The sequence below is a fragment of the Neophocaena asiaeorientalis genome, unplaced genomic scaffold (assembly GCF_003031525.2).
Source record: "Neophocaena asiaeorientalis asiaeorientalis breed wild unplaced genomic scaffold, Neophocaena_asiaeorientalis_V1.1 scaffold226, whole genome shotgun sequence".
NCBI classification, from domain to species: Eukaryota; Metazoa; Chordata; class Mammalia; order Artiodactyla; family Phocoenidae; genus Neophocaena; species Neophocaena asiaeorientalis.
Window position 1 is genome coordinate 7,617,417 of NW_020173037.1, and position 27,906 is coordinate 7,645,322.

The 27,906-nt window shown below is 41.2% G+C and overlaps 1 protein-coding gene across 1 annotated transcript in view; it reads left to right on the forward strand.

Annotated features, from left to right (window-relative positions):
* Window positions 1–27,906, forward strand: part of CHD7 (chromodomain helicase DNA binding protein 7) — a 121,200-nt gene that overhangs the window by 56,086 nt on the left and 37,208 nt on the right. Inside the window, 10 exon segments of the mRNA XM_024742640.1 lie at window positions 2,407–2,544; window positions 3,825–3,890; window positions 9,953–10,008; window positions 16,301–16,415; window positions 19,630–19,713; window positions 21,156–21,293; window positions 21,376–21,497; window positions 21,852–22,095; window positions 23,309–23,485; window positions 27,638–27,781. Coding sequence (XP_024598408.1) covers window positions 2,407–2,544; window positions 3,825–3,890; window positions 9,953–10,008; window positions 16,301–16,415; window positions 19,630–19,713; window positions 21,156–21,293; window positions 21,376–21,497; window positions 21,852–22,095; window positions 23,309–23,485; window positions 27,638–27,781 — 1,284 coding nt within the window.

Below are 27,906 nucleotides of genomic sequence, written 5' to 3' on the forward strand. Positions count from 1 at the left end.
AAAAAAAAAAAAAAACAAAAGAAATACAGATACGATACTAAATTTCATCAAATTAAAATGTTGTTCCTGATAATAGGCTTTTATATCTTAAAGAAACTGACAGCCAGAAGCAGGCGATGCTGAAGTAAGCAGAAGAGGCGGAGCTATTCCAGATCAGCTTTGGGAAAAGAGGAGGGAAGCCATATGACGTAGCCCGGCTTCAGAGCCTCATTGCTTTCTGATTTTCCCTTGGAAAGGTGGAGCTAGTTACTGATGACTGTAATCCTACTAATTGCATTTGGCATTAACATGTCCCTTTAAGTGCGCTGTTTTAAGTGCTTTCAATGAATTCTCATAGATCTTCACAGTATACAGATGAGGCAGCTACTATCATTACCCCTAGTCTACAGACCAGGAAGCTGAGGTCCCTAAAGGAACTCGTCCAGGGTCACGCAGTGAGAGCCTGGCCTCATTCTAATGTGGGCACTCAGCTCCTGGACCCCCGAGGTCAAACTGCCCCTGGTGACGTGGGGCAAGATGGACGGTGGTAGGACCCCCGCAGGCCTGGGTGTCACCTCCACGTGGAACTGGTTATTCTGTGCGGGGCTGGAGAAGAGAGAAGGGTCAGAGGTGGAGCCTTTGGCCCACATCACCGCTCCCTCTCGTCTGAGCCGCTAGGAATTCTGTTAATAAGATGTTACCCGCCCCCCACACACACCAGATACCTCCCGGCAGAGGGGTACATCGCGCCTCTGCAGCCCTGGCTGTAGGGCTGAGTTCACAGCCTCGAATGACCCATCTGATGGTCCTATTATACACAGTCGTAACGTGAGCTGTCTCACATCCCCTTTGAGAGCAGGGCGAGCACAAACTTAATACAGTAAAATTGAGTGGTTCCCATTCTTTGAGACATGGTACGGGGGCTTGTTGGTCCTGACTTGTGCCCCGTAGGTCCCATGCCCGTCCCTCCTGAGGTCTGCACGGCAGGGTGATTTGCCTCTCTCTGCCCTACTATCCCAACTTTAAAATTCGAAAGGCTCTTCAGAAGGGTTTATTTCATAATTCTTAGAGAACAGTTAGTATCAGTGTTACTTTTCTCAGTATTCTTTTTATTTCTTCCATGTGCTTTGCCAACTCACCCGTGAGTTGTAATTGAACAGGGTTTTAAAATTTACACGTGTCATTTTAGAGTTATCTGAGATGTCATCACATACACATATTAATGAGAAGGTTATTTCTGTCTGTTTTTAATTAACTGACAAAACTATTTCTATATCAAAAAGGTCAAGCCATCTAGAATTGTTTTGAACAAAAAGTACAAAATCCTTTTTTCTGCTCCATTCATTTCACTCTCCAGAATTAATAGCTATTAAGAGTTTGTTGTGTCTTTTCAGATTTTTTTTCTGTTATTGAAAACATTCATTTTTTCGCAAGTATTCACTGCGTGTAGGGAAGTAAACAGGATTTACAGTATGTTTCTCTGGAGTTTATATATTTATCGCCCACGCATACAAATAGATACACAAGGTATTTTTGTAATCTTAGAATTATAAGCTAGCTATTGTCACTTGACTTGCTTTTCTTTTTACTTAACCATTTATCTGCTAGATGTTACCCAGATGCGTCATGTAGCTTACTAGACGTGTGCTTGCTGGGAAGGGGGATGGGCGTGTTTTACGTTTTGACCACACTGTCCTGCAAAGGTGTACTGTGTTCTATTTTGACCACTGGGTGGGAGAGGGCCCATTTTGCCAATAATCCTATTAATACTAGCTAGTAACAGTCCTTCACATTTTCATCAGTGCAGTAAAAAAAATTGTTTTAATTCCTTTTCCTAGTCACTCATTATAAATTCTGCCGTTCAATCCTTCAGCTCTTTAAAAATGTTCAGACTCTTTCTTTCAGGACCAAGATGAAAATACAAACTTTCTATTTAACTGGGTCTCTGAGATAGTTTTAGAACCTTGGATACTACTGTAACAATAGTTATCTAGAACTTTATTATTCACAAATTATCTTCTCATGCCTTCACTTTTTTTGACTTTTTCTTGTGGAGAAAATTTTTAAAACCTACAGAACTAGAATAGTATAACGAACCCCTACATATCCATCACCCAGCTTCAGTATTGCCTTCACGTTTGAGCAACTCACCGGCTGAACGAGGAGGAAGATGTATCGTTACTTCCATGTCCCAGTTAAAGGTCACGTACCCGGGAGTGGCAGGGCCATCGCTGGCCGAGGCGCCTGGCTTCAGATTGCCCCCATTTCCATTATATTTGTTGCCCTTGTGATATCTTCTGTGATTTGCAGGGTTAAAGTCACCAGCTTTTCTTTACGATTATTATTATTTTATAAATGTACCGTGCCATTCTGAGAAGGGGGGAGAGCAGCAGCTTTCTAAACCCAGGCTGTGGGTTTTCGTTTTAGAAGAGACGGTCCAGCAGGCAGGTGAAGAGAAAGCGGTACACCGAGGACTTGGAGTTCAAGATCTCCGACGAGGAGGCCGATGACGCAGACGCTGCTGGGAGAGACTCGCCCTCCACAACCTCGCAGTCGGAGCCGCAGGTGAGTGGCCTGTGCAGTTCTCGTGTGCATTTCAAAAGATGGGCTGGAGGGCTTCCCTGGTGGCGCAGTGGTTGAGAGTCCGCCTGCCGATACGGGGGACGCGGGTTCGTGCCCCGGTCCGGGAGGATCCCACATGCCGCGGAGCGGCTGGGCCCGTGAGCCATGGCCGCTGAGCCTGCGCGTCCGGAGCCTGTGCTCCACAACGGGAGAGGCCACCACAGTGAGAGGCCCACGTACCGCAAAAAAAAAATAAAAATTAAAAAAAAAAATCAAAAGATGGGCTGGAAATTTTATAGCTGGAATCTGAGAAGTTCAGTAGAAGCGTCGGACTTTGAGCTGGGAACATTCATCTCGTGTTGGTGAACACGCTATGGGAAATTAGTCCTTTAGGAGTGTCTTTTAAAAAGCCCCGTTCACTGGGATTTATTTTTGTACAAGCCTGTGATATGTAATTTGACACAATTTTGGAGAATTAATGGTCTTCGTTGAGGATGAGGCAGACCTAGGATGCAAGGAGGCTGAATTTACCTCCGAGAGTTCAGTGCTGTAGCTTCTGGGACTTTAATAAACCACTCAAGCTTGTCTCCTGCTGCTTGGCACTGTAAGAGCCCCTTTATGAAATTATTGCCTTGTAGTACCCAGCAGGGCCTACTTTATTCTCTGTGCCATGTAAGTGATGGATAAAAGAGTTTGTATAAAGTGTGGGTAGTAATGGAGGATTGATTATTGTGAAGATCTTCCCCGCCCCCCAACAAAAGCCCTCTTCTTACTGTTGCTGTGCTTTAGTTAACAAACTGGTAACCCATTGAAAGATATATTAAACACAGTTTTGTATTTTATTTGGTAATTTGCGCTCTGTTGTTATATAGCGTTTTATGTGACCTCCATAGATAAAAAGTTGCCTACAATAACAGAATGATGAGTATATTAACCCCATGGGTCCAGACGAGGAAAAGTTATGTTTTTGCTGTCACGCAGAGATCATTTTCTCTTGGCAGCTGGAATTTCTGAACACTCCTTGGCTTTAGGGACCCGTGCTAGTCCACGCAATTAAACCACATAATCATGAAGTAATAAACACAGCTCTTCCTTTTGCCTTTCTGCAAGGGAGATTTTTGTTCTTTTCAGTCATATTCCCCACTGGTGATCGTACCCAGTGATTTAAAGGGTATGAATTTAAAGGGTATGGAAGGAGGTGCAAAAGGGAATGATTTCTTGCTTTTACAGCTTAGAATGAAATACTTTCTGTTTGGATTCATTCATTCCACTTTATGTTTTAGGAATCTGTTGATGCAGACGGTCCAGTGGTAGAAAAAATTATGAGTAGTCGTTCAGTAAAAAAACAGGTAAGCACCGTGTAGAGCTATCAAAACCTGTGGTGTGTGTGTGACTCTTAAATTATTTTTTTGCTTTATAATTTCCTTTAAAAATTTCACTGTTGGGCTTCCCTGGTGGCGCAGTGGTTGAGAGTCCGCCTGCCGGTGCAGGGGACCCGGGTTCGTGCCCCGGTCTGGGAAGATCCCACATGCTGTGGAGCAGCTGGGCCCGTGAGCCATGGCCGCTGAGCCTGCACGTCCGGAGCCTGTGCTCTGCAACGGGAGAGGCCACAATAGTGAGAGGCCCGCGTACCGCAAAAAAAAAAAAAAAAAAAAAAAATTTCACTGTTGAAAATGAAACTTCTGGTGATGTTTCTAATCCTGTCTGATTTATTAGTCCAATATCAATCTTTGGGATGTTCAGCCCAAAATGAAATTAAAATGTAGCAAACAATCAGTGTTTTATTACCCCGTTTAGAGTAGGCAAGAACTCAAACGTCTCAAAAGAAATACATTAGGACTCCTAGAGTTGTAGGCTGCCTTTTTCATAAATATTTCCGAAAAATCATGACCATGAATCTATCTCTCACTCTCTTAGGGAGGTCCCTACCCCAGCCCCCCACCCCCCGGAAGATCTCTTTATCATGTTAGCAAGTAGGTGTTTTCTCATACTTTTCATATGCATTTGAAATATTAGTATTCTTTTGTTAGTGCAGAAGTGAAATACAGAACTATTTTCAGTGTAATTTTTGAAGATAATGTGACTTATCCTTCCAAATTATTTGGAATTCATGTTGATCCGCGAAGGTAAGCCCTAAGTACCTGTCACTAGCCTGGTGCCCATGTCACTGAGGGGCACATACACTCTGTGACAACAAATTCCAGGAACACTGCATCTTCTTTTACTGATGGAGACTCCCCATTTCATCCCCCCCATTTCCCTTCTTGCCCAGTTTGAGAAAACACTTGAAGAAGCACATAGGCATCCAGATGCATTCACGTATTCCAGCAAACCGTGTTTGGTGTCTCTAGAAAATGGTCTCCTTTAGACATAGGTGTCTGTCTTCTAGCTTGAATCATTGTCAAAGGCAGAGTTGTTACTTTTTATTGCTTTCAAGGTGTGTGGAAGACAACCTCATTGTTTTGACATGTAAAATAAGCTTTTTTTTTAAAAGATGTAAAGTGTATACGAAGTGTAATTTCCAGGGAGAGAGATGAGGAATGTAGGAATTATGAGATTTAAAGTGAGCTTCTGGGTTTATCAAACAGGAAATGTTTACTATTCAGATACTATCTAGAGATCCTTGAAAATGGTATTGCACCAGCCGTAAACTTCTCTTTACCTTTGCTCCAATACTCTCTGCTTTTTGTGTTGTGTTATTCAAAGTATAGATTTTTATCAGAAGATAAAACTCTGGTTCAAACAAAAATAATCAAGAACAACATGTCAAGGTATTTTCATAATGAGTGGAGGTAGTGGGAGTGTATGGGGTGTCTATCTGGTAGCTCTTTGAACCTGAGGATTTCCTCTCTGATGAACATAAAATCTCAACCAAATTTCCCACCCGTTCAAGCAGAAATGAGCACTATTTAACTAATTGGAAAGGTTGCATTTGTGTCCTTCTAATGACTCTAGAACTGTTCACTTGTGAATTGTAGATATATGGCAGAATTTGAAGGCTTGATGTCCTTTAAAGAATAATCCCCTTCAGCGGATTGAAGTGGCTTGTTTGAATAAATCGCACGTGGTTCGGATGGGATATAATAATTTTCATTCAAGCGATACTGCTTCAGCAGGCATACCCAGCAGGTTTGGGGGTTGCAGATTATAATTAGCTCTGTTATTCAGAGCTGCTTAGGCTATGCATGATGTAGGGCATCACTTTTTCTTTCTGTTTTGCCCACCGGAGGGCATTTTTTTGTTTTTTCTTTCCAGCCCTTTAAAGATAGGTACCCGCAGTTGAGGAGTAGGTATTGCTGCCATTTACAGACGACCAGGCTTCTCTTAACACAGGAGATTAAAAATCACGGTAACTGTACTTGAGGGTAGAGTATTTGTTGAGTAGGTGAATTTTAGGATGGAGAAAATTACTGGGAAATTTCCTCTGGAAGGAGAGCTATGCCTTGAGGTATGATTTGAAACAAGAAAGAGGTATGGAGCCCATTGAATTGCTTGTAGATTAGTGGCATTTCATAAAGGGCCAAAGAAAACCATTAGAAGGTTGTAAACGTTAGCAGGTGCTAACTTTTTAAACTGCTCATGTTCTCCAAATAGTTACTTTAGTTATCAGCTTCAGTAATATTGGAGGAAAGTGTAGCAGATAGAAGCAAAAGGAAATTTGAGATTTTTTCCCCCGGATTCTAGCTATGCCTGCTGGTCTGTTTCCTATTACCATGAATAATGGAAGACATGGCTGTGAGACGGTGCCTTTGTCTCCCCCTGGCAGCACTGTGGAAACCGGTTAAGGGCTCAGAGCCTCCCCAGCATGGTGCCGACACGTAGTGGGGACAGTTAACGGGTTTTGCAATCAGCTGACCTCATCACTGTAGCCTGAGAAGCATCAGCCATTATGGTGGAGTCGTGCAAACTCACAGAACTCATCCGGCAGAACCTCCCTAACTCCGCACCTCGTGTTATATAGGGATGGCTCAGGCACTTATGTTGTTCTAAACCCAAATCAATGTGCGTGAGACCCAGTGCAAGGGACATAGGTGGTACTTGTATTTGAATTTCGAGGTAGATTTAAGAATGGACTTTTGGGTTGTATAAAGATTAATTTTCTTCTTTTCCACATTTGGTCATCATGTAGCCCCTTCTGCTTTGAGCCATCTGTCTTTGGGGGAAAACAGTTCAAATCCTTTTTGTACCAGAAGGTCAAAAATAGTTTTGAAAGTGGATTCTGTATTATTATGTCCTATTTTCTTTCTAAATGAACTATGATTTGGCATTTCTGGTAGAATATACAGCAGGTTGGGCCAGAAGTAGGAATGGATTCATACCTTTGCTTTATTGTTACCTTTCTCAAGGTGCTTTCTCATTCTTTTGTGCATCGTTTAACAAAATTTCTGCCTTTTCACACTACGGTTTAGCTTCGTTTCCCCAGTGTGACTGCTTAATTTAGTAGTAGGATGCTTGGGAAAGGTCACTCGTTCTTTCAGGTATGATAGGATTATCATTTGCTGAACGGCTGTTTTAGAATCCAGGTGACCAGAAGAGTTGATTTAGTGCCTGGTCAAGGTTTCTGTTTCATGTGAACAGTGGAACAAGTATGGCTCAATGTGTTTGGAACTTTCTATTTCATGTGAATAGTAAGGATTTTGACAGACTGCTTTAGGAGTCTAATGAATGAAACGATATACACATTTCTCAAAACTAGTCTATCGAGCACATAAAATTACTTTAGAGGACTCTCAAATTTAACGGTAACTGTCCTAGAAATAAATTTGAGTGGTGTGTGTGTGTGTGTGTGCACGCACGCACGCACACACACACCTGCAGAAATAGTGCCTTGACTCAGTTATGCATCGGACATGCCCGTTATGGAAAGGCTTCGGAACACTGGGGCATGGGCGGTAGAGGCTGGGGCTGTTTTCAACTGTCAAGAGAGTCTGGTCAAACCGACTGCCGTTCAGTGTGTAATTAAAATGATGCTCCTGAGAGCTTATGAATGCACACACTTTTGTTAATTGTTTTGCCCTAAGTAAAGCAGAAGAGGCCAGCGTGATAATATTTATATGAAATGAAGGGCAAAACGGCTCTATTACAGCTCTCTACTTACAGCTCTGGGAGCAAGAAGCTGATCCAGTATGTGTGGTCAGTTAAACAAAGCACAGGGTTCTAATTTGGGACATCCAAGAGAAATAGGTCCTGGGACAGTTCCCTACAAGCTCCAGGTGCTACTAAATGAGGTCTCAGAACCTGATCACCTCCTCCCAGACAGCCTGAGACTCTCTTGTTGAGATCTCCACAGCACACCCCCAGAGGCATAGCTGATCGTGATGAGAAAATGGGTGTTCACGAGAGTCAGGGACAGGCAGCTGATGGCGTTAAGAGTCGGAACTTTCTGGAGCAGAATTGAGACAGAATGAAAACTGCCCCTTTGTTCAAGAGTTGATCTGTGTGCTTTGAGGCCCACTTAGAAGTTACAGACAGTGAGGCCACTTGGAACGAGATGGAAAGGGGACAGTACGGGAGGAAAGATCCGGAAGAAGGAAATCAGGAGATAACAGAACATAGAAAGGATAAAGCGTGTCTTTTTACTACCTCAAAGATAAGTAATTTTGAAAAACTCTTTCAGAACTGAAAGAAATATAGTTAACATCAAAAAAGCAAAAACAGTAGACCAGACGTTTGAATTCCACTCGAGGTTTGAATTTCACGATACGCTATGAGAAGCATCACAAGATCTAGCCTCACCCTGGTTCCCCATTCTCCTTGGCTGACCACAGTCTTATCTTTGCCTTTCTACTGTGATCTCCAGTTCTGTGCAAAGATACTGTGTCTTGAAATGGTTGCTGAAATGTGGGAGTGGAACGGAGTAATGTTAAGGGCTAGAAAAATGTAAGGCGAGTTCGGGATGGATTGTTACTTGAATCGACCAGAATTTACCTATACAGTAATTGCAGGCTTATATCCCTGCTCTTGAGGGCACCCAGCAAACATTTCTTTTCATTTTGGACACCTGAAAGTCTGGGACATGCCACAACACTGTAAATCAACTATACTCTAATAAAAATTAATTTAAAAAAAGAAAATCTGGGGATACAGATGGTTTTCTGAACACGTTGATTTAAGAAGCTGCTTTAGGGTGATGACCGTTTATAGATCCATTAGGGCAGGATCAGATATTAATGGGTCTCGACCCCTCTCCTGAATATCCTGTCTTCTTACTGGTGATCTCTAGGCAGATGGAAAAACTGCTTAAAATTTAGGTTTAACTGATAACGTGGGATAGTTTTGAAGACAAGTTTTAAGTTCACAGTCTTTGACAGTAGTTCGAAGATTGGGGATTGAGGCTGATCCTAGGCTCTTTGAGCAGATCTGGTGCCAGTCTGTCACCCAGTGAGAAGTCTCTGCTCCTTTGTTCGCCCTCTGCTGCGTTCTGACTTGCCTTAATTTTCTTTGCGGCACCTCTGAGGCAGTTTAGCAGCCAAATGTGACCCTCGAGGCAGGTACTCTTGTAAGAGTGTAAAAGCAATCTCTAGACATCTGTAAGTGGTGTTGATTTTTTTACATCCCTGATTTATCTGATCAAATGTTCCAAAAGAACATTACCTATTACAACTTGTTTAACAGCCTACAACCAAGAGGAAAAAAAATATTGAAAGAGATGCTTAAAATATTACATGGGCAGTGTCTTCTGCAGACATTACAATAGGCAGGATCAGGGGGGACGTTCGAGATAATCCCGCCACTGCACCCTTGACTTGGCTGATGGGTCACGATTTTAACCTCACCTCGGTGTCGTATTTGGAGTGTTAATTTTATTTGGCTGCTGTGCGTATGTGACATCTTGTCTGAGAGATTTTAATTGTACCATTGAGTCAAACTGAACTGTGAATAGTGATGCACTGAAATTACAGCCTCGGAACAAGGTTTAGTTTTAGATGGTTTCTTGTTTAGCGTTATTAACTATATGGAGGAATAAATGTCTTTTAAATATTTTAAAACATTACAAAACCCACCATGTAAAGTTGCCATGAGGCGGCCAAAAATAATCCATATGGCATTCAGGAGAGCAGTGGCTAATTGGCTGCTGCCTGAGAAAATGGTACACTTGGCGTCTACTTAGCACTGTGGGTTTGGCAGAAAGCCACATTTGGGGTCAGGCTGTTGTGAATGAAGCTGCATGTGGTTAGGGACGAGCTAAAGCCATGCACGTCTGAGAAGCCGGAGCCCATCGGGTAGCGCGCGTGGTCCGCCTTCATCCCTCTGGCCTCCCAGCAGCTCACCAGATGCTCATCCTTCCAGGAGCGAGCGCCCTGTGCCGCTTCCGCGATGCCTGTTTGTGCCCTCACGGGAGTAAATCATGCCTTTGGAACATTCTAGTAGATGGTTTCAAGTGCATGCCTGAAATTTTCCTCTGTTGCAGAAGGAATCTGGAGAAGAGGTAGAAGTTGAGGAGTTCTACGTGAAATACAAAAACTTGTAAGTACATTGTGATTTCTTTTTTTTTTTCCATGGAGGAATATATTTCCAATGTACCAAATTTTAAAAGGTAATCAGGAAGTTTTTTTTTAAAAATTGGCAACGGGGAAATTCTGGTGTGGTTTATTCAGTGCCATCTAGGCCGTTGCCTACTAACTTTTCTATCTTTGATAGTTTACGAACTTTATTTTTCTGCAAAATGTGTAATTGGTGTACAGGCTGACTAGCTTTTGTGTATAACCAAGACGTTCTTTTTAAAGGGGATGAAAGCTCATGCAGTAACAGAAAAGTGAGGAAAGTATTATAATACCTGCCTGACTCTGAGAATGAATTTTGCTCTGCGGGGCTCCCTGCCTTCGTATTTCATCGGGATGCTTGGCACCCGAGATGAGAACTCTGCTCTCAGGCAGAGGCTCTGGGAAATCGTGACATCACTCGTGTTCTGAAATGCAGTGAGCTATGATTTTGTTGCTCCGTTTTCATTTCTAATTTTTGTCTAGTGAATTTGAATTGCATAACTCTTAAGAAAACTGCATGAAAAACCACCGTGAGTTGTTCTGATTGTAGATGGAAGCTGGATACTAGGGCCAGGCACACTCTGACGAGGCAACCTCGTTGGAAGCATCAATAGTCACCCTGCTGAGGAGGTCAAATAACAATCACAGAACAAGGACAAAAGTATTTATTGATAACATACAAGTGAAATGTGCTGTAAACTTTTTAAATGTACTTTAAGCTTTTTGAGGCAAGGAACTCAAGTACCATATTAATAAATTCTAGGGTTAAAGAGAGGCTTTGGGGAGCTGTCAGAACAGCTTAAGAAAATTTACCCTACCCTCGAAAATAAAAGCATCAGGCCTCGTGGTTTCCGTCATTCCCCCCTGTTGCAGTTGGCACTGGGTTAATTAGCGGATGCATTTCTGACGTTTGCGGGCAAAACCTTTTACCAGGTAAAAAGATGGTAAGAGAAGGAGTCTCTTACCAGTGTTATTGTAAGAATTCAGTGAAATGAAAAATGCTCAGTAAACATTAGACGCTGTCATCGTTCTCTATACTCAGAGCACGGTGAGTTTACACACGTGCAAGTTATGCACATGGCGTGGTTTCAGATAGTCTTATAAGGAGAGTGGAAAGACCAGATAAGGAGGAGAAAACGAAGTAAGCCGGAGAGACAGAGAGTTCTCTGGCCGGTTGATCAAATCACACTCAAAGCACAGAAGTTTTAAGTATCGATTGCCAGGAAGTGGCACCGCGAGACAGGCACCCGTCCCGGTCAGCGTGTGGCTGTGGGAGGTGAGGCGCTCGGTCTGTGGGAACCATCTCAAGTCGCCTGCGCACAGCCCCAGAGCTGGGCCCGGGCTCCCTGCCCGGGTGCCACTGCCGCCAGCCAGGGGAGGCGAGCCACCTGTCTGCCATCGGTCACGTGAGATGAGGCAAAGCAGTGCTCAGAAGTAGCTTTCCTCTCTGATGTTATCGAGATCTAAGGGAAGTTAACGTTTCCATAAAATTAAAAGTTTTTCTTAACCTTTCATTTTGACATGATTTGAGATTTACAGAAAAATTGCAAAAACAGTGCAAAGAATTCCTGGTTTTCTTCTTATAATTAAAGAGTATCCTGTGGAAAGATGCTTTGAGACTATTACACATGACAGTCGCTAAGTGGTGATTTAACAATTCCATTGTTCCTGCTGAATTTACGGGTCGGGCGTCTGCTGTTAGGAAGAGCTTTACCTTCTTACCTATCTGCTTATTTATAGCTGTGTGGACTTGCGGAGTCTTCTTTCATGCAGTGCGTCATAGTTCCTTACCGTCCTACCGTTACTTACTTTGCTCACATTATCCCAGATCTGGCCGGTGGGAGCCCCTGCAGGCTGTCTCCTCCCTTCCTTTTGTCTTGTCCCCATCCTTCTTCGAGCTCTTCCTTACTTTCTGGCACCAGAGGATGTTCCTAACCCATTTGCAGCTTCCCTATTTAAGTCCTGGAACCGATCGTTTCTCTAAGGAGCCTTGGTTGTTTTTTACTGGAGAAGGCCATTTAGAAACCAAGATTTGGGTACTAGATGTGCTCATTGCTGCTGGGGGGTCATTGCTTCCAGACCTCTCAGTGGATGGGGCTTGGAAGGGCATGCACGTGCATGTGTATATATGATATGTATGTATGTATGTATGACATGTATATCTACATATGTTCCACAGACATATATGTTTGTTATATATACACACATGCACGTCTCTCTACCTACCTCCCTACCAACAAGGAGAACCAGTGCCTTTATAGTGATACTTCCAATTTTATTTCAATACCACAGGGTTCATTCTATTCTTTCCCCTTCCAATATTAATAACTCCATTTTTTCGACTATGAGAAACCTGGCTCCTGTTTTCCATAATATATTTTCTTATTTGTTAATCCTACGGTATATCAGAAGTGCTTTCAGCATTACTAGACCATATTTCTGTGAAAAAGAAGCCTGCTAACTAGCGTTCATTCAGTATTGGTTTAGAGTTCTTCTGTCTTTAGCCTGATGCTGTAGAGGCTAAATGCTTTTTCCAGTATTTCCTCAGGTTAGTTCTCCTCCCCGACCCCCTTCAGTGCAATGTTATTTGCTACCCAGTTTGGTTCATTAGCTTCTGTGTTTGTATTCCATTGTAGGCCGCCCCCACCCCCATCCTTGTTGATTTTCTTTTTTTCTTTTTGCTTTTTTCCAAGTTCGTGAAATATTAACACGGCTCAGTAGTCATAACTGTACACAAAATGATGCCCAAAGAAGAGGCGCCATCCTCCCTTCCTTCCCACCTCATTCCTACTTACCTTTTCATTAATCCCAGATTTATCCTTCCTGTAAGTTTTGGCAGGAATGTGCGGATAGATGCTATTATTTCCCCTTGTTCCTTAAACACAGAGGAATAGCATCAGTACACACTTGCACTTTGCTGTTTTCACAATACTATGTATACTAAGTTACTCAACAGCAGTTCAGAGCATCTTCCTCATTCTTCGTTACGACTGCCTAGTACTCCTTTGCATGGCTGTGTCGTTAACTTATCCAGCCAGTCTCCTGGGTATGCCGGCATGTAAGTGGCTTCTCATATTTCACAGTTACAGATAATGCTGCAATATATATTCTCATGCCTGTGTATTTGCGAATTGTTGGAGGCATAGCTTCAGGGTGAATTTTTAGAATAGGGATTGCTAGATCGAAAGGCATAACATAAATGTAGTTCTGTTAGACATTGCAAAATTCCCTTCCAGAAGTGTTGTGTCAGTTTGCATTCCTACCAGCAATGTAGGAGAGCACCTATTTCCCCACAACCTTTCTCCCGTGTAGTGTGGTGTGTTTTTTTGTTGTTCTGTTTTTTGTTATTTTTACTTTTTGTGGGAAGTCGTATTTCAGTGTGGTTTTAATTAGCATTTTCTTTCATTGTGAGTGATTTAGAACATCTTTTCATAAATGTAACGGCCACTTTTGTATCTTGTTCTGTCAATTATGTGTTCCTGTCTCTTGCCCATTTTTCTGTTGTGCTTCCCTCAGTTTTTAACGGTTCTCTATATATGTGGGACATTAGTCCTTAATCTGCGTTATATGTTGCAGCTATCTTTTCCCAGTTTCCGTGGTCATTTGGCTTTATTTATTGTTGGTTATAGCACTGTAAGTGTTAAAAAGTGTTTTGTATATTGAGATTTATTAATCTTTCCTTTTATAGGATCTGACATTTGAAGCATAGTTAGAAAGCCTTTTCCTACCCCCTGGTTAAAGGGGAATTTGCCATGTTTTCCTCTAGTACTTGAATGGTTTCATTTTCTCTGTTTATTATACGTGCTTGATCCACTGGTGTTTACTCTTGTAAATGGGGTAAAGCGTGACTCTAATTTTTTATTGTTTTCCAAATATTGTTGTTCCAGCACCATTATTAAAAAGCCCATCTTTGCCCGGGTGATTTGAGATGCAATCTTTATCCTGAACTGAAGATACATATTTATGGTATCCATATCTGTTATTTATTCTAATCCTTCGCTCTGTCTCTTCACGAGTCAGTAGCACACTGTTTTTACTTGTAGAGGATTTATAGTGTATTTTAATATCTGATTTATCTAGTTTCTCCTAAGACGTTTCCTTTTTAGTGTTTTCCTGGATGTTTTGCGTGTCTGTTTTTATATATAAATCTAGCATTCACTTGTCTAACTCCATTGAAATGGTTGTTTATATTTTTATTTACATTGTGTTAAATCACAAATTTATGATTTATGATGTTGAGTCATGCTATCTAAAAACAAGGATGTCTTTCCAGTTGGTTCAACTTGATTTTCTTATCTTTTAGGAGGGTTTTAAATGCTTCCTCATGCAAGTTTCACACACTTCTTGTTAAATATATTACTAAGGATTTTATCTTTGTTGATACCGTAAAAGAGGTTTTCCCTGATGCTATTTTCTCTAAGTGGCTATTATTTGTGTGAATGGAGACATTTGACTTCTGTCTGTTAATTTTATATCCTGCTGCATAACGGAATTATTTTATTTTATTATTTGAATTACTTTCCTAATTGATTCTCTAGGGTTTTCCAGTTATACAGTCATGGCATCTGCAAATAAAGATAGTTTTACTTCTTATTTTCCAATTATCACTCCTCTTGTTGTCTTCTCTCATGTAATAGCATTGGCTAATGCCTGGAATATGATATTGAATAGTAGTGGAGATATGGGCACCCTTGCCTTGTTTCTGATCCTAGAGCAAAAGCCTGTGGTTTTTCTCCATTGAGTTAAAGCAGAGTCACTGCCAGAAAGTTTCAGCCCAGTTTACAAGAGGGAGAGCAGAGCTGGACCCACCTGCTCAAGTGCCTGTGTCTCCCTTGTGGTCACCCTGGCAGTGCTTTATGGCAGGTTCACCTCAGCCGAGACAAGGGTGCTGACTGCACACATGCCTTTTTCTGTCCAATAATTAGGAGACTAGACTAGGTGATTTTTATAATATTTGGTTTCGGTTGTAGCAGTATTGCAAATAATTTATTGAAAAATTGGAAATTACAAGTTGAAAGTAGAAGATAGAATATTTACCATCTTACCACCCACAATGATCATTACTAACATTTTGATGCATTTTCGTCTAGTCTGTTTTCTCTCTCTCTCTCTCTCCCTCTGTGCGCAGGGTTTCTATCAATTCATATCTGTACAAGGTATATGTATTTAAAGTCCTTATCTCCCTTGGTCAATTGCAGAAGGACTAAATCAGTCCTACCTATGAAAATGCATATTAGACGTTACATAAATACAAATGATGTGATATTTAATGTCAGAAGCTTTTTCCATATCGTTCATTATTTTTTGAGAGATTTTATAGTGGCTGCATAATTTCTAAGAGTAGTAGTACCTTGATTGTGAAAGCACCTCATTTCTTTTTAATGTCATCACCAGAAAGAGAAACAAGAGACAGTCGAGGCCATGGAGGGGGGTGGGGGGGTGGCAGAGAGAGGATGATAGTACAGAAGAATATTGAAATACCAAACGAAAGCATGTCAGAGGTACCATAAAACAGTAACTATATACCAGTGAGTCTTGGGGATGGACAAGGAAAGGTGGGGAGTATTCAAGTTCAGGTCAGAGAAGACACAGCAAATGCTCAGCACAGGCCTGTGGCAGGTCTGAACGGGAGGAGACTAGCCAGTGCAAGGAGAGGGTAGACAGTAGGGAGTGAAAGATTCACAAGGGACCCCAAGGGGCATCAGTCCTCTCAGAGCTGGGAGACGGGAACTGACCAGGAGCTGGTTGGGGACAAGGGAGTTCCAGAGCTGGTGGTGGCCCTTTGCTGCCCAGCAGCTGTAGAAGGAGGGAGTTAGGTTTACCTTCGCTCTTTTAAATTTGAATTCTTTTACCTTGACAGAAACCTTTTATTTCTCAATTAATGATAAAAGGCTCAAAACGAATTCATAATTAAGGCCACCCTGTAGTGCTAATTGTTTTGTATTGAAGTGTAATCCATTCACTTATGAAAACAGCTTGTTACTAGGTCATTTCCTTTTCTTTCTTTCTTTTTTTTTTTTTAAATGGGAGGTGGGTAAGAGAACTGCAGGCCCAGGACAGAAGGCAAATTTTAGGCATTATTATTGATTTTCTTTTCTTATTCTCAAACATTAGTAGTTATATTGAACGTGGCTTGGCAACCTCTGTGAGTAATTAAACAGGTTATTATGTTAATTATCTGTTTAGTTCATTTTGGGGGGGAATGATAATGAACATGTATAATAAAAGATTAATTATCTTCTACCTGTTTCAAGGATATTATTTTGTTCTTTTAGCTCTTATCTTCATTGTCAATGGGCATCTGTAGAAGATCTGGAAAAAGATAAGAGAATTCAGCAAAAGATTAAACGATTTAAGGCAAAGCAGGGCCAGAACAAATTCCTTTCAGAGGTATGGAAAACCTGGTTACTTTTCTAAAGTGTTTACATTTTTAAAATGTTCTGAATTTTGAATTTTAGGTCAGTATATTGTTAAGAAAAACTAGTTTGCCTCATTTGGTGCTGTTACTTGCATATCGGTAACTGGTTATTGCTAAAATAATTTGTAAACAGGAAATTTCTCATTCTTCCTGTTGCTTAGTTCTAGAAGATACTGGTCCTTATGATATTATGTGGAAATATGATGGTGTGATTAAATCTTGTAATGAAAATACAGTTAGTAGACAGTGAAAAAAGTAAGTAGACAAAAGTCCTGTTAAGATTTTAGCAGGGTAAAAACGCTACAGTGAGTATTAAGTATAAGTTCTAGGATATAAAAGTTTCTTTCTGTTGGGGGAGGTGTGTGACAAATTTCTTCTGTTCAAGTCAGTGCCTAATTACAGAGAGTTTTCACTGAACTCCTTTTCACAGATTATGCGCTGTGGTACAGGAGTTGATATAATATTCTAATACCTTTGCCTGCCCCCCTTTATCCTAGGTTATCAATTATGATGAGAAGGTACCCATACCTAGGGCAGGGAAGAAGTCCTGCGTATTTTACGAAGTGCCAGGTTCCCCTCCAGTGTAGTCAATTACATTGACAAAATGCTCTCACAGAGTGCTTCCTGGGGTCCCTGGGCTTGTGACCACCAATTTGCTTTCACTTTACAGCCTGAAGCAGATAAAAGAGAAACCTTCACATTGAAAGGCTAAATTGGCTGACTTATTAGTTTTTCCTCTCCATAAGGGAATTAACAGAATGCAAACTGTAAAGAAGTGTGAAATTTGATGGAAAATAATACCTGCTTCACGACCAACTTCACACACACCGACCCCTTGTTGGAGACGGGGGAACGGGGGACCGAAGAAAGTTCCGTAGTTTTATGTCCTAGAGTCAATCCTTATACCCTCAGGTGACAGGTCTGGGTTCTCCTGGAATCTGATTTCCACGCCCCCAAAGGCATATTGTAAAATCTGCACTGGATGGGAAATGAGGTGGAGGGGATTCCGCTAGACAGATGTGTCCATGTCACCGAGCCCCAGCCTCCTTGCCTGCAGTGGTCAGCACCAAGGGGTGCAGGTGCTTGGATGGGACTCACTCCCTCATGTCCTGGGGAATATGTAGGTGATTCTTTCTTTGAAAGGACAGGTTCTGAGAAAATACTAGGAAGTTCTGTTTTTCATGCCCCTTAATGAAACTAAAGTTAAAAATGTTTGTGATATTGGGCAAGTTGAAATCCTTAGCTTCCTCCTAGAAAGAGACACTGTACGTTCTACTGATGTTTTTGTGCATCCGTGTTAGGAAAAGGAAAGAGTACTGTGGTTACCCCCACCCTGCTCCTTAAATCATGGTTCTGCTCATTAAGTTTATTTGTGCTTCTTGGAGTCAGATGCCCTTCAGGGACGTGGGCCCGGCCCGAGGTGTGTAGTCTACCTTTTTGAGTCTATCTCTGGGAATCACCTGTACCAAGGCTGAAATACATTATCTTGCTGGTAACTTGGCAGCTAGAGATCTCAAGTTTTGTCCTGAATGGAAGTAGCATAAACTTGAGTCTGAAAAGGTGATCTGAAGGTTAACAGAGAAGGATACCAATTCTCTTCCCCTCTTTCTTTCTTACATACACACACGCACCCCCCGACCCCCACCCCCCGCTCACCACACACACTGTTTGTCATGTCCCGTAGATGGTCCTGGCTTCAGGTGCCCGAGGGTTCTGCTTCTTTGGGAGTTTTAGTTATGACCACCTTTGCATTCTCTGTTTCACCTTAGGCTTCCTTTTAAGTCACTGCAACTCAAATCTCTACTCAAAAGGATTATCAGAACTGGACATTATGTCACACGCGTGGTGGCATAGATTGCCCGCTTGAAGGATAAACGTGTTTAGGAGTCAGGTTAAGGATTTTACTTCAGTAATGAAAGATTCTGTTTAAGAACAAGTTGTCTTAGAGCTTTTATCAGAAGAGCCTAGTTTATGGACAGCTCTAGTGCTTATGCTTTATCTTGTGTGCCTAAGTCTAGAAGCTTTGACAAAGCCAATGCATTTAATATATGAACATTTTAAATTAACGGAACGGTTCAAGGGTTTCTTTGCCTTCGTCGTGAACTCTGTGTAAAGGCCTGAGGCAGTTGAAACACATTCTGGTATTTCTGGCTTTTGTTTTATAATTCACAGTTCAAAGCATCCAGACTGGGTGCTGTAAGTGGGCCCAGGGGCCCAGGGAATGTTTGTTATCCTCAAGCCAACTGTGACCAAACGGCCCTTCAACCTGCAACTCAGGGGATACAAAGAGTATCTAAGCGGCTTGTAATATGTCTTTGCCAAGCATTTGAATGAAGTTACATTACTGATGAATTAATCTCTAGAAACACGTAATAGTGTGTCTTTTCTAACTTGTCTGACTCTGACTTCTTTAAAGTATGGCTTAGTCTTCTTTAAAGTATGGCCGCATTCAGTTCTTTTACATGAGATAACTTTGCAGGCACGCAGCCTTACTTTAGTTTTGTAAAGATTGTTAATATATTGGCTAAAGAACCCAAATTTTTAAGCCTCATTTCTTTATCCTTAAGAGTTTTAGCCAAATGCTCTGTGTTCAGTACAAATAAATCATTAGAACACTTAGATGAACGCCAAGACTGTGTTCAAATGAGGTACTAATACTGATTGGCAAAGACGACCAACCATCACAAGCTCTGTTCACACCAAAATATGGAATTCACTGGTCTCAGCGTTTTTAGCTTTTGAATAACATTCTGCAAATGATGCTGTGAGGCATCAGACAACTCCAATAGTTGTGAGACTCCAACAGCACTTACTGTGCATGGCTCTGAGTCTTCATTGCAAGCTGTGGCTTCAAGAATGTCAAACGCATTGTGTGCCGTAAGCCTTTTGGATTGCTCATTAGTGAATTATAATTTCACACTTCATTTAAAATATTCTTAAACATTTTCTCACAGTAAAAAGGTTTCACACAGTAATTAAAAGACCCAGTTAACAAAGTCTGAGAAGTCTGATTTCCTCATGGGGAGTGATTTTGCTAAATTGTAGCATTTCACTTAATATAGTAGAACTTGCCAAATATAAATTTTGTATTGCTGTGACCCAAAATATTATTGCCTGATGAAGAGTGAAATACTGTCTACTCTGAGGAGTTAAATAAACATTTTAACTTTTTTTCCTTTGGTGTAGATTGAAGATGAGCTTTTTAATCCAGATTACGTGGAGGTTGACCGGATAATGGACTTTGCACGTAGCACAGATGACCGGGGAGAGGTAACAGAAGATCATTTGTATTAGAAGCCAGTGACTCAGAGAGCTTACGTGTGCTTATGGAGGATGATTGTGGACTCCTAGATCTGGTTCTGGTCGGGGCCTTGGGTTATGACACACTTGCTCTAAACTTAACTGAAATTTATTGACTTACTATTAGTTTTAGGACTTAATAATCACTGTAAATGTGTTGTTTTGTTTAGTCTGAGAGCTTTTTAAAAGAAATCAGTTTTCAGTGTGAAGCAAATAGACTTTTTGCACAGTTCCAGATACGATCAATAAAGGATTCAATATATTTTGGTATAAATCTATTACGTAGCATGAATTTCCCTTATAAACTAAGAGTGCTCTTAGAGCAGAATGCAGTGCAACGATATTTAACATTGGACGTCCTTAGGGAAGCTGACGGACCTCATTTAATGTGGGGCACAGAAGATACTCTAAAATCTTTCTCTTTATGAGATCCCAGTCTAGGCATGCCCAGGTTGCTTTGCAGAACCCTACGAGGCTGTTAAGGACAGTCGGTAGGGCACAAGAGTAAAGACAAGTCTAGTGACTTCTGAGCATTGTGTCTTAGTAAGTCTATGCCCGCCCGCCATGAGGTATGTCATTCCTAGCTTCTTCTTGTAAATTAAACTTTGTAAAGGTTTGTCTCTTGCTTGTCTAGTGAGTCTGCAGTGAACTCCCATTTTACTCCAAACTCTGTATCACGAGGTCCACGATGTTTCCGAGATCGTGTCTGTGACATGATGTTTACCTTTCTAGTTTTGCTAAGTTGCACTTTAAAAAAAATTTTTTTTTCCCCATCGTATATTTACCTAGTACAGCAAATGTTTGTAACATCACAACCAGGTCAGTGTACCTTGGTCCTGAGATGAAGATCAACAAACCAAAATATTTTCAAGAAGAAAGACAAAGGAAGTCCTATTGATCTGCGTTATCCAAACTGTTTTGCTCTGCAGTCTTTCTAGAGCTCAAGCACATTATTTTAAAGTGATAGCATGCAAATAGTATCTCTTTAAGAAGAAGGCAGAAATCCTCATAAATTGAAGTCTGTTTCTCATTCCTTAAGAAAGTAGCCAGTTAGGCAAATATGTGAACACACCAAGATGGGTTACCGCGTAAGTCTGAATCAGACGCCCGATGATTTGCACAGATCAGAATAAGGCTCAGATTCGGCTTTGTTATTTGCTAGCTATGTCTGTGTACTTTTTTGGCTTTTGAACATGACTTACCGGTGGCTTAGATAAAAGTCAGTTTGTTCTGATAATATTCAGTAATATTACTTCCAGTTTAGACGTGAGACTCTGTAACTAAGGACTCCTCGTTCAGTGGTCATAGTTCTAAAACTTCTCCCAGCTCCATCTCACTGTGTCTGGGGTAGTGTCTGTCGGTAAGTGCAGTAGAGCATGAACCCAACTGTGCTGTGTTTAAACCCGGCCCAGCCTGTGACTCACTACCTGGTGAAGTGGTGCTCACTGCCTTATGAAGACAGCACGTGGGAGCTGAGGCAGGACATAGACCAAGCCAAGATCGAAGAGTTTGAGAAGCTGCTGTCCCGGGAGCCGGAAACAGAGCGCGTGGTAAGGAGGGCGAGTGGCGGTGGCTTTAATGTATGTGGTCTCTGAGAAACCACTAATGGGACTTTTACTATATTTGAAACAGGAGCGACCTCCTGCTGATGACTGGAAGAAATCGGAGAGTTCCAGGGAGTATAAAAACAATAACAAACTCAGGGAATACCAGTTGGAGGGAGTAAACTGGCTACTTTTCAATTGGTACAACATGTACGTAAAATGTGGGGGTTTTCACTTAAAAAAAAAAAAGCCTACAGTAGCTCTTTTGTCGTTATCTAAAGTATTGATCAAATATAGCTTAACATTTTAACTCGCTAATAGAAATTATTTTGAAAAAAAGCAAACACTGGAAGTATGTATGCTTAATATTTGTTTACTTAACACATATTAATATAGAGATTGCTAGAAGTGTGTAGCAATAATTTTTATGTCTTAGAGCATTTTGTTTGAAACTGTTATTTTGTTGCATGTAAGGGAACGTCTAAGGCATGCATTTATGAGTATGAAAGCACTGTCTTGTGTGTATACTTACTAAAGTTTCCTTGTTTTATTTCCCTCCCAAAGGCGAAACTGCATTTTAGCAGATGAAATGGGTTTGGGAAAAACTATCCAGTCCATTACATTTCTCTATGAGATATATTTGAAAGGAATCCATGGCCCTTTTTTAGTAATTGCCCCATTGTCCACAATCCCCAACTGGGAAAGGGAATTCCGGACCTGGACAGAGTTGAACGTGGTTGTGTATCATGGGAGTCAAGCTAGTCGTCGGACCATTCAGTTGTATGAAATGTACTTCAAAGATCCCCAGGTAAAGCATCACAGGCGGGCGGTCCTTAGGCTTATAGACGTTTTAAGGCGTTGGCTGTTAAAATGGTCTCAGACCTTTGGCACGGGAGGTCTAGATTTTGCAGATAGAGAATTTTGCTTTAGATTTCTTACCCAATTTGTGTTTGTCTTATAATTCCACATCTTTTGCTTGCAGCTCTTTATTTTTATAGCCTTGGTCATTCTAATTATTAGAATGAACGAAATTTCGTTTTACCTTGGATGACTGCTAAAAATCATTTCATGCGTTGATATGCTCATTTGGTTTATTTTGCAAGCCCTAGAAGAAAGCGAGACAGAAAATGGAGTTTTTTAATGTGAATGGAAAGAATATTGTGTTATTTATTGTTGCTAGAAGTGAAAAATACTAGGTATGTGGTATTAACTGGTACATTGAATGAAGTATACCCAAAGGGGAGAGTTTATACTTTGGGTCTTAGTAGCAGCTGCTATGATTTTTAACTAATTTTAGTTACCTGTCTGCAATTATCCTATGATATTGACAGTGAAGCATTATAAATGACAAAGAAAGAAGAATAAATAGTACATGCGAAAATAGTTTTAAGCAATAGGTGGTAAATGGAAGTCCTAGAGCTGGAAATAGGACAGAGTTTTGTTGTCTGTGTTTGTTTAGCTTGAGTGTAAAATCTGCCCTACAATTAAATACTTAAAGGAGAAAAAACCTAAAATCTATTTTGGTGTTGATCTTTAGATTTGGGAAATTGTTATAAGTCCTGTCCTGAGTTGAATGTTCCTTTCGTGTTAGCACGTTAAAAGTAAAAAGCAAGTTTTACAAAAGTTTAGATACATAAATAAAAAGTTTTAAAAAGTAAAAGCGGTTTTAAAAAGTTGTCTTAGTACATAATCTCTTTGGCCTTTCACCTTTTGGAGTCTGTAGGATGTAACTAGAATGGGCCCACTTAGTGACTCTTTACTGCGTGTGATCTGTAAGGAAATTGGGTTGGAAATTTTACTAACAATTTTCGGACTTCCTTGAAAAAGGTAAGGTTTTAAAACTCTGTGGTACCATAAGAGCTTAAAACCTCCAAAACACCTTGAAAACAAAGTATAAGTGTTATGTAGAATAAAGATGTCCCCAAGGGGATCAGTACGTATATTTGACTGCCGTTTATTCATCCTTAAAGTTATGAACGTAACCTTTAATGCTAAGTAATAATCCAGAGTTGTTCTTGTAGGGTCGAGTGATAAAGGGGTCCTATAAGTTTCATGCCATCATCACTACGTTTGAGATGATTCTGACCGATTGTCCTGAGCTGCGGAATATTCCCTGGCGCTGCGTGGTCATTGATGAAGCCCACAGGCTGAAGAATCGGAACTGCAAGCTGTTGGAGGGACTCAAGCTGATGGACTTGGTCAGTGGTCATGTTGGCGATTCCCTTGACCCCGGATAGAGTTGTCACTGACTCAGTATTCCCGTTGCTCTGAATCTGAATGGTACCTTTGCAGGGTGTTTGCAAAACCAGTCAAACGCTGTGAGGTATGCTCCTGCGCTTCCAGTGACTTAGAAGTCGCTGCTGTCTTCCTGATTCTCACGCTGTTGGCTGGTGTCTTTGCACGGTTGTATCACAGCAGAGGATAGTCATGGTATTTTTCACTGAAATGAGGTTCCAGTATTTGCTTTTCCCTTTTGTATGTAAATACTGCCATTTCATAAGCTGTTGGGCCAAATGTTAGCTCCGTGACGACCATCCAGTTATATTCCAGGTCTCGTAGGTTTTGGCGTCCAGGGGCCAGGAGGACTTGACTTGTAGGTGCAAGTTCTCAGTAAGTTGAACGGATATCTGGAATTGGTTCAGTTCATGCAGACACTTAGAAGTTTGGGGCATTGCAAGACCTTGCGTTTGATCTGGAATTTTAGACATGTCTATCCCATACTCTTCCAGCTTCCTAAGGGCTAGTCAGGGCTTCCTGATTTTCTAGATTTTTTTTTCAGTAGGAGTATCATAGGAAAACATACTGTAGAAGTGGTGGAATTTGACTGATTTTCCTTTCCACACTGTTGTATGATTTTCTAGCAGAAATTACTACATGACTCAGTCATCCTCAGGTTTCTTTTCACTCTATAGTTTACAAGGTGGGTTTTGATCACTTGTTTTTATTTTTAATGTACATTTAAGAAGCAAAGCTATTGTTATTTAGCATGTCTTGGATGTTTTGATGAGCTTTTCAAAAATACAGAAAGATTTTTTAAATCCCTTTAGTGTTGACTTCTATAGATTAATTTGACCTCCTGTTAATCGAGAGTCTGAGATGGGAAGGAATATGCTGTATGTTCACGGCTTGTAAATTTCTTACTGAAGACTGGTACCACCGAAAAGAACACTTAAAAGCTTTCTGTTGCAGCTGGTTCTTTGAAGCAGCTTCTTTTATTCCTAAATTATGGGGATTGGATTAGCCAGCTATTCTTTTAATTAACAACAAACAAAAATCTAGTTTTGTTTAAAGGAAAAGGTCTGACTGAATTATCCTATTTAGGATGGGATTTCCCATCCTTAAGACCTTTCTCAGAGCAGTTTTGTATTATTTGGTGTTCAGTCCACAGAACGAATTAGAACACTTGTAAATGGTGAACAGTCTTGAAGACATGAGTAAGCATGTGGAAGAGAGAAGCTCTGTGGCTGTATTTGGTCTCTCTAGGTGATATTTTAGTCTTACATTGAAGCAAGCCTGTTAATGTTTAGGTGAACATTAATTCTCGTGCAGTATCTAACTACGTCTTCTGAGTAGGGACCCATCTTCACAGTGGTCCATATAAGACACGGTTACGGCACCATTTCCTGAAGGCTTAGATAGTCATCTCAGTTTATTTCAGTTGTTTTCTGTTATTAGTGTCTGTGCTCCCAGGTAGTAGATTCTTAACGGCAAAACAGCCCTTCATTGGTGAGCACAGTTCGTTTAACTGTCAACATCAAACAACCTTATTGTCGCTGGGAGATTTCAAAGGATTTTCTGTTGTTTATAGTAACACTTCATTGGTGGATTAGAATTTGCTACCCAGACAATTTTTCTGTTACACATTGCAGTGTTCCCAAACCACTTTCACATAATGGCACGTATAGAAAATGATATTTGTATATCATACCGGGGTAAGCTGAGAAGGGCTGGCCACTACTGCAGGTGACCGGCCCTGGGGTCCTGACTGTCACAGCCGTGCCGGCTGCCCCAAGGACTTGGCGTACCTGTAACTCATTCATGTCTCACCATGGGAAGCTCTGATTAACAAATGAACAAAATCATTCTTTTTTCTGATGATCAAGAATCTTTACTTTCACAAGAATTGTTTTCTAGATGGAGCACATTATTATTGTTCAGAGTTAGAATATAATTATATTTGTCCAGTTCTGAACGGCTCATTGCCTGGTCTTTAAGTCCTTCCTTAAAATATCCATCATGAGAACTTATACACTGGCCACTTTTTGTTCATCGTTTCTAGAATAAGGCACGGCGCAAATAATAACTATATCCAGCTGTGGAGCAGGTCACAGGGAACTGCTGTTACCTGCCCTAGACGCAGTTACGATGGAGGTGATTCGGGTTGTCTTTAAGTGCGTTCTGAGAAAGGGAGGACCAGTGAATGTTTTCAGCTCTCCCATCGCAAAGGAAATTCTTGTGAAGATGCTGGGATGAGGGACATTTACGGTCCCCACTGTCCTCCACGGGAGCCCTGGAAGCAGGGCCATCTCCTTGTCCCTTCTTGACAAGGAGGGGACTCTCTGGAGGTGGCAGTAGTTCTTCGTGGATTCTGTTACCTCATCTTTCATTGTCAGGAGGCCTCACACAAATTAAAGACTGCTGAAATGAAGTCAAATGGACGCCACTCCATCAGAGCTAAAAAGAATGGTAACGTTTTCAAGCCAAAAGCCCAGCTGCTGACATGGTTGAGCTTGGAGATGATAAGCTTGGTAGCCCGTCTCTCACGTGACATTCTGTGACACCTGTATATTAATTGTATGTTACATAATAGTTACTTTCAAAGGGAAACCTGGTTTTTTTTTTTGCTACCCATGCAGCCTTACCAAAGGGTCATATGTGTAATCATTCAGTGAAACTGGTTTTAAACAGCCCTTGAGGGGAAGCAGCATAAAAAAGAAGTTCTTTTTTTTCCCCCCCAAATAAGTTAATTTTGAAATTAATAACTTACAAGGCTTTTTCTGAAGTACTGATATTTGGTTAGCGGCTCAGCATTTCGCTTGGTCACAAAGGATATAAAAAAAACCAGGAGACAATCTTTAGTACCCACACAGCTCTCCCACAGCAATAACTCTTTTCCTGAATCTATGGCAATATTTTAAACAATTCTTGGATGAAGTAATTTTGGACTTGAATATGTCAGGGACCGTGGCCCAGGTTACTCACCAGTATGGTTATACGTTAGAAAATCCTGAATTGATTTGCAAGCTTCTTACTCTTTATGAATTTAATGAGTTGGAAGATGATGATGGTCTGTGTATCTTCCTGAATCAGAGACCTCTTATTCAAAAGGGAGCAAAGGAAGAATAAAAGCAAATTGAACTGCTTCACCTCGCTTTCAAAGTACTCCATTGACAGATAAGACACGGTAGGCACTGAGAAAAAGAGCATGCCCTTAGGTGTATCAGCATCCAGGGTTTACTGAGCACATACTCTCTGCTCGGCAACCAAGCCTTATCGGACTTCCAGTTGAGTCAGAATTTTGCTTTTGAACCTCCTAGAAGGTGTAGCCACTTTTTGAAATAGCTTTAGTAACTGGACTGTGTACCAGATGGCCAAAGTAGAAAATAATAAGGCCCTTCAGATTAATAAATTCACCGTCGTTAAGACTGGTCACCACGTCGGATACGTGGAAGTGTGAGGACAAGGGTACAAACGCATAAGGAAAGCTGGAGAAAGAGCTCGTAAACAGGAAGAATTGCCTTAAGGAAATACGTACCTTGGTTCAAGGAGACAAAGTTAGAAGTAGCATCTATTTACAAAAAAAAACAAAAAAGTGATTGTGGTATTTAAGACCAAGCTGACCTCTTTGCTAGTTTGAAATGTTTGCAGAAAAAAATAGCTTTTCATGTGCTGTTGCCTGTGGAAGACCTTCTTTTGTCTCTGAAGTGAGTCATGCAGGAAGTAGACGGGGAGGGGAGAGCCCTGTCGGTGTGGAGAGCAGAGAGAAGCATGCGAGCTTTGTCTGAGCCTAGGGATTTGAGGGAAAAGCTTAAACTTTGGTGGGGAGAGAAGCCTCAAGATGTAGGGGACCTGCGAAGCCACAGCACCAGAATGTTCCCTGGGACCTAAAAATCCCAGGAAAAAACAAAATGGCAAGACACGTTTACGGGGTCCGGGAGTCTGTCTGAAGCAGAGACCACATTTCTCGCATCTCCGCCTTCGGATCTAACTCCTGTATTTTATGCAGGGTGGGTGCTGAATTTCAGCGTTCCTGAGTGGAAGTCGGAAAATGCCTGTGTCGAGAGAGGCTTTGGTGTTAAGAGATGCGCTTTGTTATGATCTGCTCAGTTGCTCTCCTCGCACCCCTGTAGGAACACAAAGTGCTGCTGACAGGGACCCCGCTCCAGAACACCGTGGAAGAGCTCTTCAGCTTGCTTCACTTCTTGGAACCAGGTCGATTCCCTTCGGAAACCACCTTTATGCAAGAATTCGGTGATCTGAAAACCGAAGAACAGGTACTGACCAAGCCTCCTTTGTATTTCAGTCATGTAATTGAAGATGAACCCCCGAAAGGGCAGAGCGTTAAGATTCAACCATTTAAAAATGTAAATTATATCCATTCCCCGCCCCCAGCCAACCT